Source organism: Micromesistius poutassou (genome assembly GCF_964030765.1).
Source record: "Micromesistius poutassou genome assembly, chromosome: 2".
In the NCBI taxonomy this organism is placed as follows: Eukaryota; Metazoa; Chordata; class Actinopteri; order Gadiformes; family Gadidae; genus Micromesistius; species Micromesistius poutassou.
In genome coordinates this window covers 16,631,560-16,644,479 of record NC_140272.1, presented here as the reverse complement: position 1 = coordinate 16,644,479, position 12,920 = coordinate 16,631,560, and the positions used below count along the sequence as shown (strand labels likewise).

General features: G+C 44.0%; 2 protein-coding genes across 2 annotated transcripts; both read left to right on the top strand.

Moving 5' to 3' along the window:
- Nucleotides 1–3,111: 3,111 nt before the first annotated feature.
- On the top strand, nt 3,112–6,790 carry emp3a (epithelial membrane protein 3a (MAM blood group); the record flags this gene model as incomplete). Its single annotated transcript, XM_084463771.1, has 5 exons — nt 3,112–3,261; nt 4,999–5,103; nt 5,413–5,512; nt 5,788–5,928; nt 6,615–6,790. The coding sequence occupies exons 2-5, from the start codon at nt 5,026–5,028 to the stop codon at nt 6,788–6,790; spliced, it is 495 nt and encodes a 164-aa protein (XP_084319897.1). The 5' UTR covers nt 3,112–3,261; nt 4,999–5,025.
- A 1,081-nt stretch (nt 6,791–7,871) lies between these two features.
- Nucleotides 7,872–12,660, top strand: fam83e (family with sequence similarity 83 member E). The gene is made up of 9 exons (XM_084463888.1): nt 7,872–8,949; nt 9,115–9,261; nt 9,838–9,962; nt 10,055–10,483; nt 10,885–10,950; nt 11,103–11,162; nt 11,273–11,519; nt 11,852–12,058; nt 12,207–12,660. The coding sequence occupies exons 1-9, from the start codon at nt 8,452–8,454 to the stop codon at nt 12,390–12,392; spliced, it is 1,965 nt and encodes a 654-aa protein (XP_084320014.1). The 5' UTR covers nt 7,872–8,451; the 3' UTR covers nt 12,393–12,660.
- The last annotated feature ends 260 nt before the right edge of the window (nt 12,661–12,920 follow it).

Sequence of the window (12,920 nt, the reverse complement as noted above, 5' to 3'; positions counted from 1 at the left end):
CACTGAGCAAATGAATGGATGTGCCATCATTAGATTCCTTCAGCTAACGAAATGATAATACTGAAATAATTATTTTTGGTACCAAAGTCAAAAGGGTTAAAGTAAACGCTTACACTGAATCTCTATCATTGAAGATTAACGCACGCCACAAGACTTGGTGGAGGACTTCAGCACCGTGCACAGCGATCATGCGATCTAGGAGGGGTTATCAATAATCATGGTAATCCTCAGTGATTTGTCAGTGTGAACTCCAGCCACTAAAGAACCACCAAAGAGATGGAGAGATAACCGATAGCCTGAGGTTGAATTGGCACAAAATAAAAGGGTTTCCACGGCTGTGTGTGTGTGTGTGTGTGTGTGTGTGTGTGTGTGTGTGTGTGTGTGTGTGTGTGTGTGTGTGTGTGTGTGTGTGTGTGTGTATTACACACTATCAGGTTCTGCGAAATTAAGGCTAACCGAATAATGTAATAACCTCCCGTTAACACTTTATTACATTATTGGTACAAAGATTATTACATTATTGGGAAATGCACTTTATTACATTATCAGGAAGTTATTGCCCAGCAGAAGCCACCTAGGTGGAGTGTTCTAAACAATTTTACTAACTAATTATACACAAATAATGTAAAAGGAAAAGAAAACAGTGTCTGTACGGTGGTGGTGATGGATGTTTTCACTTTCAAATGCTATTCTCCGCAGTGACAGAGTTTTTTTGGCTATGGATTTCTGGATATTTTGCACAGTATTTTTGGATAACATTTCTAAATTTAAATAAGAATTGTGTCGAAGTGTGTTCCAACCACAATGGGTTAAAGTTGAGAAAAAATAAAGTAGAGGTTCTGTTTGTACATTTTCTCTCGACGTAGCTAACCAGGGGTCAAGCGTGCACACTCCAGCTCGTCCACCAGCCACCGGAGGTCAGTGCCATGGGCCATGGCCAGCCGGCGAGACCATGGACCTATAAAGAGGGTGAGACCTCTCCTCCAGGTCCCATTTCAGGCGCATTTTCCTCCCCCATTTTCCTCCCCCCTGAGCGGCCCACTACTTCAAGGACCAGAATAATGTATCAGAATCCCGAGTGAGCGAGCGGCCATCCAGTTCCAGCAGGAAGCAAGGGGGTAGGGTCTGCATGCACACACACACACACGCACACGCACACGCACACGCACACGCACACAAACACACAGCACTGCTTGGTGTGAACAAATTCATGTAGTCCACATGCAAGCTGTCACCTTAACCACAGATCTATTTTACCATTTATCTCTGGTCGTTTGGCAGGCTTTATCTAAAGCCCCTCAGCGACTTCGTCAAAAGTGAATTCAGATACAGGTCGAACACATTATGCTGAAAGATACAGTTTGACTGTGGACAACGGGGATCGAACCCACAACCTTTGGGCTAGGGGGTTAAAACGATGTACTTTGATATTATTAAAATAAAATTATAGTTTGTTAGTATTTTTTCAGATGCAGATTCGGGGAAGGGTTAGGGTCAGGTAAAGAAAACATGCAGGAATACACTTGTTTTTACTCTGACAGGATTTTCCATTTCCTAAGAGACTCTTCCATGGGCTGTGGTGGTGCTATGCTGCCCCCATGTGGAGAGTCTGGAGAATAGGCTTTTCAGAAATGTTTTTGTTTATTGTGAGTATTGTTTCCTTAAACACAATGTAAAAATAAATATAAAAATACAGAAACATCTTAACAGTAGTAAAAGCCTTGCCTCTCAAAGCACACATCAATTGTGTACCTTAACGTCTTTTCATGGAAAATATAATTACAGTATTGTGAACTCCATTGTTATATGTGCGTCCATGATTATAGTTGTTTTACATCAGGATAATAAAACATTTGTAATCAGGGATGCACAAATCTAAAAATAAGACAAGCACGTGATAGAGTGAAATAGGCCTGTGTCACATTGCAAATAATAGACTCTATGTAGACCTCTTCAGGTGGTTTACAAAGCAAAGCAGGAGAGGTTGTGGTATTTTTCCTCTATAGGCCTCAGTGCCTCATTTGAAACTTGTTTGTGCATTTGGGGAAAACTGTAGTGTAGTAGTATCGGAAGTTTCCATAACGCTGGAAGGCAGAAAGTTTTGCCAGCTGTAGCTTAGCTTAGCCTTCCAAATGTCTGGATAAGACCAGCCTCTCTGTTTGCGACTTAAAAGGCAACCCCTTCGAAACAGTTCCCCTTGACATTTACACAAACCTTCCGAACATCAACACACACACACGCACGTGTGAGTGCATGCACACATACAAACACATGGGCATGCATGTGCGCAAGCAGGCATGCGCACACACACGTGCATGCACACACACACACACACACACACACACACACACACACACACACACACACACACACACACACACACACACATCTTTCCAAGCTTGATTGTGCAAGCTTCATTTGCCATTCAGTACAGTGAATGTTGCTCACATTTTCAAGGTACTGGTATAGTAGAATTACACTTTTAAGATGGAATCTGTGGGAACATATAGGCAGTAAGGACAGAGGCTGTGTAGAAAGTGTAAATCAAAATAGATTGACTGCTTCAGTTCAATGACCTATACAGCACTCCCAGAGACAGTCCTACTATGCCGATGCAGATCACTCCATCTGTAACTGTAACATACTGTATGTATGTAACATACTCTGCACCATCGCCAAAGAGGCTAAACATTAAATACAGCAGCCATCTAAAAATGGGCGTTTTTTATGTTGTGATCTTCTGTCTTTACATTTACCGTAGTGAGTTGTCTAGCAAAACTATTTTGGGATTTTTAGTTAGTTGTGAACCTCAAAGTTAGGGGGAGGGTTGGTTGACTGGAGAGGAAATGGGTGTTGAGGACTCCTCCTATAAGCCACCCTGCATTCCTCGCCTGCTCCTCTGTGAATTTTGTAGATAGAGAGAGAGAGATAGAGAGAGAGTGAGAGACAGAGAGAGAGAGCGAGAGGAGAGACAGAGAGAGAGAGAGGAGAGACAGAGAGAGAGAGAGAGGAGAGACAGAGAGAGAGAGAGGGGAGACAGAGAGGAGAGAGAGAGAGAGAGAGAGAGAGAGAGAGAGAGAGAGAGAGAGAGAGAGAGAGGGGAGACAGAGAGGAGAGAGAAAGAGGGAGTGTAGTGAGTGACCACAGACAGGAGGAGAGGACGTGAAGACCAGCCACGGCCAGCAGCAGATGAACCCACACCGTAAAGCAGGAGTCTCCCTTTGGTAGGCCTACTCAGCGCTTCAAGAAAAGACTGTAAGGGTAAGTTCACATAGTTCAACCTTGGACATTATTTATTGTGTGAAAATACATCCCGTTGTGCATAGTGATTCCAATATTTGAACTAAAAAAGTAAAAACTTTTTTTTTTTTTTTTTTTTCCAAATTGTATGATTTTATGACAAAGTGTATGATTTAGAAACTCAAATGTAAAGAATGCTGAACATGTGGACATTCCTCTGGTTCAGGCTGTGCCAAGGGGCCTCTTATACTGGCCATTTGCAGAGCATATGGGTAACCAGAGACATGCCTCTCAAAGCTGTCATTAATCTCAGAGAGCCATGGGTAGCGCCGGCGGGCCAAGGGAGAATAGGCTGGACCACCATGTGCTGGGACGGGGAACACACCCATCCCTGTGTGTGTGTGTGTGTGTGTGTGTGTGTGTGTGATTGCATGTGTGTGCGTGCCTTTCGGTTGTGTATTATCTTTATAAACAAAGAGTCCCTTGGGCTGATCGTTATTGAGGCTAAAGTTACGATACAAATATCAATGTTATGTATGTATGCTTGAGTCCATCAGGGGATGTTTTAATCACTTCTGTTACTTGAGTTAAGTTTCACAATTACTAAATCCATAATTTACTTAACACATTCTATGAGCAAAAATCTATAGTCAGACGGATAGAGAGAAAAAGCTAGTTACGTTTTTTAGTTGCGTGTTAAGATCGATTTATTCTAGATCAGCATGATTCTCAGTACAAACACTCTTTCACAAAGAGATGATACATTGTTACATGTAAAAAAAAACTAAAAACAAAAACAAAAACAAAGTTTTCAAAGTAACAGTGTCCATTATGTTAACATTCTTTGGTAAGTGAAGAAGTTACCTCATCCCGAGTAGAGTTCTCTTTCAGGACGGTTTTATTGGCCATTTACAATGGAAAGAAATAGGATTAATGAAAATGACCCCTGGAACTACCAACCTCATTCATTCTGGCTGCCTAGCCACTTTCAGAGCAATCTTTTTCCAGAGTGACTTGGCGTTGTGTGATCAAATGTAATGTCGATTACACTTAGTAGTCTAACCTAGCCTATTCTTCCAGTGTAACGTTTGCTAGTCTCAAACTCCTTTGGTCCGGCCATTGCAAAAACGCTTCATCATCATCAAACAACATCCTTGTTTATATAGAGAGTGCAGGATTTGGTGGTGGATGATTGGTCTGTATGTTTCTGCTGGAGTTGCAGATAGGGCTAGAGTGGAATTCCCAAGTCAAACACACATGATAGATGGACGAAGATAGTCACCGTTCTGCAGACCCTTACAAAGAGCGGCACGAGGGAGAGATGGGGAGGGGGCCACCAGAGGGGGGCGGGGGGGAAGCAAGTCTTTTAGTTCCCTGCTCCTGAGCTGAGGTGGAGGAAACGGACATGTATGGCTGCAGCAGCAAGCTGTGCCAAGCTGGTAGAGATGTATTGTGAGTCACCGCGCAACTATTTGGGTCCGCTAGATACAGTTTATAGACTCGCACGTTCTCGGAAAATAGTTTTAATGATTCTGGTTTTATGAAATACCATGTAACCCACAAAGCGCCTATTGGTTCTGTAAGAGTGTGCTGTTGAACCATAAAGAGCTGGAGTAAGTTAATCTGTGAATGTGTACACGTGCACAGAGACAAAGTTTATATATTACCATAACTGTGTGTGTGTGTGTGTGTGTGTGTGTGTGTGTGTGTGTGTGTGTGTGTGTGTACACGCACGTTTGTGCACACGTTTGTGTACAGAATCAGAGGGTGCTCCTGTCAGCCATCATGGTCCTGCTCCTGCTGTTTGTAACCGTGATGCATCTGGTCACTCTGGCCCTGCTCCTCATCGCTACCCTGGAGAAGGTGAGTACTGCAGCTGCCAGCACAACACGCCGAACATACACCGTACACTGCTGTGGTTGGCGCATTAGTCCATTGTTAATTGTTGCATGATTAAATAGGTCGAAGAGTTCCATTGTTAGTCACATCAAAGAAAAAAATATCATCTGCATACTTGGTGCGCTTGTTGGAATGTGGTTTTCCTTGTTGTATTTGGAATGGAATTTGGAACAGGCATTTACTTGGAGGTTGAATCAATGATAAATATACATCACTGATGCTAAAGTAATTTTTCTTCGGTTTAATTTAATTCTCCCTCTCTTTGGCTTGTAGTCCTGGTGGGTGTGGAGCGATTCTGAAGTCACAGACCTGTGGTATAAATGTTTTCATGATAACACAACCGATGAGTGGTTGTGCGCAACTAATGAAATTGGTAAAGTTTTTTCTTTTGTATGTTCACATGCGTGTTTAGTGTGTGTGTGTGTGTGTGTGTGTGCGTGTGCATGTGTGTGTGTGCATGCGTGTGTGAGTGTGTGTGTGTGTGTGTGTGTGTATGTATGGATGAGTGGAAGAGGGTGCATGCATGTGTGCACGTCTGCACTTCTGTTTGCGCATTCAAAACTGTGTAAATATGTCAGGCTGGTTTCACGTTCGCTCAGCCTTCAAAACATACGCAGGTAAATATTAGATCTTTTCCTGCTCTTCCAGACTGGCTGCACTCTATCCAGGCCCTGATGGTGCTTTCAGTGGTTCTCTCCTCCATATCCTTTCTGGTGTTTGTGGGTCAGCTGTTTACTTTGTCCACTGGGGGGCTCTTCTACCTCACAGGCCTCTGCCAAACCTTCTCAGGTCAGTAGTGATGACTGGTAACACAACATGGTACCTTGAATTAATGTTGGAAAGATCTGTGAAGGCGATAAACATTCAGGGGGCTGTTTGATTAGTTTAAACTCTCCACTTTGTGACTGGGTTGAATGATTGATAAGGCTGTGGTAATGGTGTTAATATTTTTCCTAGTTTCTTCTCTGGGATGAATAAAGTACATCTTATTGTGCTAATTACTAATGAGTAATTTCTACTGAATGTGGAGGTGATGGGATAGTCTATTCTGCAACCACAAAGTTTATGTTATTATTCTCACTCTTAACTGTCAGAGATAGACTTGCAGTCTCTGGCTGCTTTTGAATTGATCAACTTGTACCCTATATATTGCACTTATCCAATGTTGTAGTGTCGTTCGAAATGTGATTGGACAAATATGGTTCCCTATATTTGGTCCCATGAGGCATAGCTGTTCTCATCTCATCAGATTCATCCAATAAAGATGGTCCGGCACATATGCTAATTTATAGATGCAAATTAGCTACCAGAGAGTGACATGACAACATGACATGTTTGTCACGCCAACATGTTTGTTTATGCGACAGTGTACTGCATAGTGTTTATATAGGGGATAGGTAATGAGGGCACAAGGGAGCCAAGACGAAACAGCCTAAGTGCGATTATTCCATGTCAAAATCGTGTGGCCCTTTTAGGTTTCGCCGCCTTCGCTGCCTGCCTCATCTTCACTTTCCGCCGGAAGGAGATCCTGGACGACGTTAGAGATCTGAGCACGGGCCAATTTGGCTACTGCTTCATCATGGCCTGGGTGTGCGTGCCGCTGCTCCTCCTCAGCGGGGTCCTGTACGTCCACCTGCGTAAGAAGCAGTGAGACGCACACACACACACACACCCCTCCCTCAGACCCCCCCCCAAGAGGAAAGCCTATCAGAGAGTGATGTGATGCTCCTCTGTTTCAATGAATGTTTCACTCAGAGACAATTAAGGATACTCTGTTTCTCTGTGGCGGTGGAGATTCGCTCTATGAAGATGTTCTCTGTGTTTGTATTATGATTCACACAAATGCTGACTTTTTGGTTGTGTAGTGCACCTGTCTATTTTTTCATATTAAATTCTACAAAAAATATCAAATACAGCCCCTGAGGTGTGATCCTTCTCTCATTTTGTATTCATGCCCCGAGATATAAAATTGAAGGCAGTGTATCATTGTGTTGCGCTGAATGGTTCAATGGTTGGTTTTGTGTCGTGTTTGTCTGACATGCTGTATGTAAGGCGTGTTACAATGCCCTTTAAACACAATGATTTCAGAGAGCTCTGTGCAATCAATAGTACTCGTGATATTGTGCAACTCTGTGGATGACCTTTGTGGTGGAGGTGTTCACAAACTGCAAAACAGAACAAAATGTAGAATAACCCCACTCACTTGACTACCTGAACGTTTTTAATATTTAAAACACAGATGTGTGTGTGTGTGTGTGTGTGTGTGTGTGTGTGTGTGTGTGTTTACGTAATAATCTTTCTTTAAATAGGTTAATACTCGGCTGATGAGGTGATCAGGAAAATGCTAAATTCCTTGTAATGCTCTTGGCAAAGTGAATTATTTCTCTGTCATACCTGCCTGAAACCAAACCTACCAGTCAGGAAAGACAAGTCAGAGAGCTGTTGAGCCTGGAGTAAATTATGTATATACACATATATATATACATTCGGATACAAAAAATACCACAGAGATAGATATTAAGCACAGAAAAGCATCACTACTTCACACAGCAAGGCACAATGCGTGAGTCAGAATATTTGAGTTTTGTGTTGTAGAGTTGTTGTATATAGTAGACAGTGGTGGAGATGGGCGGTGCTTGGGATGGTCTAAAGTGCATGTGTGTTTTCAGCAGCTGAAAGGATCAGTCAGCAGCCTGCCTGGCCCGGCTTGGTGAACTCAGACAACAGGGAGGGTTAAGGAGTGGGATGTAACGTATCTAGAGCAAGAGGACAGACACACACACACACACACACACACACACACACTCCTCACTAACGACTCCGAAGCTTACCGGCGTCTATTGGCTCATTGTTTCTATTTTTTAACAATGCAAGGGATGTTTTTTTTTCTACAAAAAATGGTCTCAAAGGGAGCTGTGTGTTAGTGTGTGTCAGAACACAGAAGTCGCCCGAACGGCTAGATTGGAATGTGTGAATTTTCTTGGATATTAATCTTGAATCAATTGATCCTGGCAGCTCACCAAAGGAGATATCGTATTATTTAAGCTTGACCAAATGGATGATAGAACCCTGCCTCTAGGAAAAAACAATCACATTTTCAAGTGTCAAACAAGAATGCTGCAGCTGCACCCTCCTGCTCCGTTTGTGTGCTGACGCCAGAGCCAATGGAGCCGTCGACAGGTGAACCGGAGTGACTCGGTGTCCAACGGCAGTCGGTGAGTGTCCCTCTGGGTGCAACAGCGTGACTCTCTTTGCGTACCCGCACCGCACCACAGCCGGCAGGGGGTGGGGGCGGGGGGGGGGGGGGCGACCATGTCCAACTCCCACCAGCAGAGCCTGGACGAAGAGGCCGTGTTCTTACCTGTCACCGAGGCCTGTCCCGAGTTCCTCCACTGCGAGAGCGAGCGTCTGGCCGTGGAGAGGCTCATGAGCGTGGGCCCCGCGGCCTTCTACGCCTGGCTGGGGACGGAGAAGCTAGGCGGCTTCCTGTCTCAGGAGGAGGTGAACCACATCAGCGGATGGACGCAGGACTACACCGTCAGCCGGACGCAGGTGGTGCCGGAGTCGAGGGGGGGGGTGGACGGGGAGGAGGAGGGGAACGGTGAGGACGGGGGGAGCTCGGCGCGATATCTATCGTCCTGCTACTTCCCCACTCACTCCGACGCCCCCGCTCCCTGTCTGGACCTGGGCTGGCCCGAGAGGAACGTCTGGCCTGGCCGGGACTGCGTCAAAGTCCTCACCAGCCCGCCGGAGGAAGGACAGCCGTCCATCAGGGAGATCGTCAGAAGGCATCTGCAGCAGGCCAGCCAGGTAGACGATGAGACAGAGAGGAATGCTATTTGTATTTTGTGTTGAAAAGTTAAATTGAAGTGAGGGGAATCGGGATTGGATTGATCTGACGTTCACCACCACAAATTATGGGATCAGAACATCTCTGACGATAAGGGGCGGCCTGCCAAATCTCTGCCCTCACAGGTTATTGCCATAGTAACCGATAAGTTGACGGACAACGTGGTTATAGGTGACCTACACAGCGCTGCTTCTCGAGGGGTCCCTGTTTATATCATCCTGAATCAGAGGTCCACGCAGGAGGCCTACACACCCAGCATGCTTCGGCATCCGGTGAGTCACACTTTGACAATTGACTAAACAAAACTAAACTAATGACTAAACATTTATGTGATGTTTATGAGTTGAAACATTGAACATATAGGCCTACCTCTTTTGTGTTGTTACCCACACAGGTCACAAAGCGAATGGAAACATTTGGAACATGGAAGAAAAACAATATACTAGGTTTTGTTCATGCAAACGCATTTAGCTTTATCCATCAACAATCTTGCCCAGTGACTACTAGCGTAACAACGTCACTACAACTAATTTACGACACACCTACGTTTGATAGGTGCAGACACCTATGTTCATAGGTGCCTGCACCTATGAACAGGTGCAGGCACCTGTCAAACAGAAATGTTGTTTTTTTAAACATTGACATGCTAAGAATGTTAAATGCACACGAAGAACAGGTTGCACTGCATTCATCCGTCTCTCTGTGTAGGACCCACAGAGGATGATCATGTGAACGTCATTCTGAACATTGTTTCATTTATTCATACAAAATATACTTCAGCCATACGTGAAGTTCAATGTTTGACTCAAGTCTTTGTCTTTGATTGATTGGTTGACCGCCCATCACAGCACATGCAGGTTCGCGTTCTTGGAGGGAAAACATTCTGCTCGAGGGAAGGAAGAATGGTGGTCGGGCAGATGAAAGACAACTATATCTTGGTAGATCTAGAGACAGTTATCCACGGCAGCTACAGGTATAGGCTACACAAAACCAGCGTCTTTCCCGAAGCTATGTTGATGTTATGTTTCCCAATAATCCTTATTTTACTTTTCATATCCTCTTCAGTCTTACCTGGACAGACGCCCACCTGCACCGGCATCTCGTCACGCTCCTCAGCGGCCCAGTGGTCGGATCCTTCGATCGAGAGTTTCGCATCCTGTTTGCCGCCTCGCTTCCCTTCCCGGAGGTTCGTGCGCCCCCCACGACCCTGGGCGATACCACCCATTACCGAATGAACGAGTCATCAGACCTCTGGTACCCCAACCGCCCCCTGCTGGAACCCCTCCTGAGCCCCCCTCCCCCGCCGCCTGAGGGGAACCCTCTGGACTGGGAAGCCCTGGGGGTCTTTGGCCGGAAAAGCTACCCCCCTGGCAGTCCCACTGACCCGTCGGTGGAAGCCAGGGAGAGGCCTACACAGAACTTTGTGCCTTTCGAGAAACAGCCACCCGTCGAGGATGAGTTTTCACGGTACATAACCAAACATCTGGATACAAGGTACACAAAAACACAATTCCGGAGAGTTTGTGGTCCCAATCAGGAGAGCCTCTTTTTTTTTATATTGGTTCATTTTAATTAAAGTAATTAAGTAAAATTGGATCCATTAAGCTCTAGCCTTTATAGATCATCTATACATAGTTTATTTGGTTTTTTTTTAATACACAATTTAGTTGGAAATGCTGGTGGTTGCTCACGCAAAAAGTTGTAAAGAAAAGGTTAAGAGCAACGTTTCACTGGAATGTATTGTAAACGTTTAACATGACTTCATTCTTCAAGTGTTATCGCTCTAGAAGCTAGGCTCCACTGACCTACAAAGCACAGTGTGGTTTCTATGTGTTTTGCATTAACAGTTGTTTGAGCATGATACCTTCCTCATACCTTCCTCTTGTCTTTGCCAGAGACAAACAAAGGGACAAAACCACTCCAGGGGCAAACAAGGCTCGAGATATAGACTCATGTTCCAAGTAGGTCTTAAAGAGATAAGATGCTACATATTGAGAACTCTGTATGTGTTTAAAAGTAATGTTTTAAAATTATATATATATATATATATATATATATATATATATATATATATATATGATATCTTAATGGTGTTGCATTGTGTTCTCTGCAGAACACAATTCTCGATGACAGATTCAGGTTTCAACTCCACTAGCGCTGAAATACCACAGAGGTGAGATGAATAGAAAATGGAAGCAGAGACCATAAGACCGAAGATGTCTTTAGAGACGTTTATATGACAAACATATTTCTTATTATTTATATATTTTTTATCTCATCCAGGGTTGGACCCAAAATTGAACGGGTCTATAACAGACATCTCGTCAAAGACAGCCTCAAGGATGTGGAAGACAGGAAAATGTTTACGAATGTGGAGCGCAGGAAAGAGACAACCTTACAGCACGAAATCGTGAAGTATTCCACCAATCAGAGACTAGATCACCAAAGAACCCGGGAAGCCTTTCACGAAGATGGACATGTTGACCCCGAGGAAATGAGCTTCAGAGCTGAGAAGCAGCCATCTTCTAGAGTGCGTTACTGCTTCACTTAGTGACATATATTACTTTATATAGAGATACATATACTTGGCGATACCTACGTAGTTACAAAACCTTAAACAAGGCTAAGCTAAGACCAATAAGTGGATGTGAAATTGTTTTTGCGTTGAGTCAAGTACAGTATTTTTATTTGAAGGGTCAGTGTTTCGTTTATTTACTTTTATTTGTGTCCTAACTCTTTTGGAAATATGTCACATTACAAGGACTTAAGATTATGTTTATATTATTATGTCGGATCATAAGAACACATGCCTTCAAACCTTTGACTGTTTCATAAGCACTGTGCCCTTTTCGCTCCGTACAGAAACCTTTAATACTGAGGGTGCCCCAGAATGACAAGTTCAGCTCTCTGAGTGACATCATGAGGAGACTGCAGCCTCAGCCGAGCACCTCGGCACAGCAGAAGAGAGGATCCAAGATGGCTGTCTCAGAGCTCAGCAGATCCATGATGGACCTCACCGCAGAACCAACGCAAGAGAGGGGAACAGCAGTGCCGAGGTTACATGCCAATGTAAGCAATTCACATGTGCGCATGTGTGTGTATGTGGTACATGCATGTGTGTCTGCATGCGGGGAGTGTGGGTGGGGGTGGGATTATTGATATTTTTTATAAATATCAATAATTCAATAAATTCTCAATACATCCTCCCTTTATATAGTTCTTTGACCCAGCTCGCATGACACCGGCCATCGCCTTGATGAGGAAAAGGAATGATGAAGTGAAGGCCGGACTGTACCGGACATCAAACGTCTATCAGCCCACTGCGAGGCCTAGGAGTTCCACTTTTGGAATGCAAACGGACTGGAGGACACCGGGTGACAGGGATGCGGAGATGAAGAACTAGATGACAAAAAGGACCAGAGAGGCAGTGCTAGAAGAAAAAGCTGTTATTGAATGTTAATATCCCACAAGGACTTGAAACTGCCATGCATATAAAAAGAACAAACCAACAATCATTCCAAGAAACTACCATTATGTTGTATCTTGTATCATAACAGTAGCCTGGAAATCAAGAGTTCTTGCGAGAGCACAATTTGAATTTGCTCAGCGAGTCAGCTTTCTAGATGTGGGTCTGGATTTTCAGGCTATCATAACAGTGTAACTAAGGTGGATTCAAAATAAACATGTGATCCGTCTCACAGAATGGCATTCAGAAAATGTATATTGACTATGTATGAATGAAAAAAAATAATTTTGTGTTTTAACTGGGTTTAAAGTTAAAGATATCCGCTGAAAAATAAATCGGTATTGAGCGGGTATTGATTTATACTTTATTTTAGAAGGTTACCGTTATACAAATCACCCGCTAGATGGCGATCAAGGCAAATAGACCCCACTATGTTTCAAACCAGAAGAAGAAATACCGGAAGCA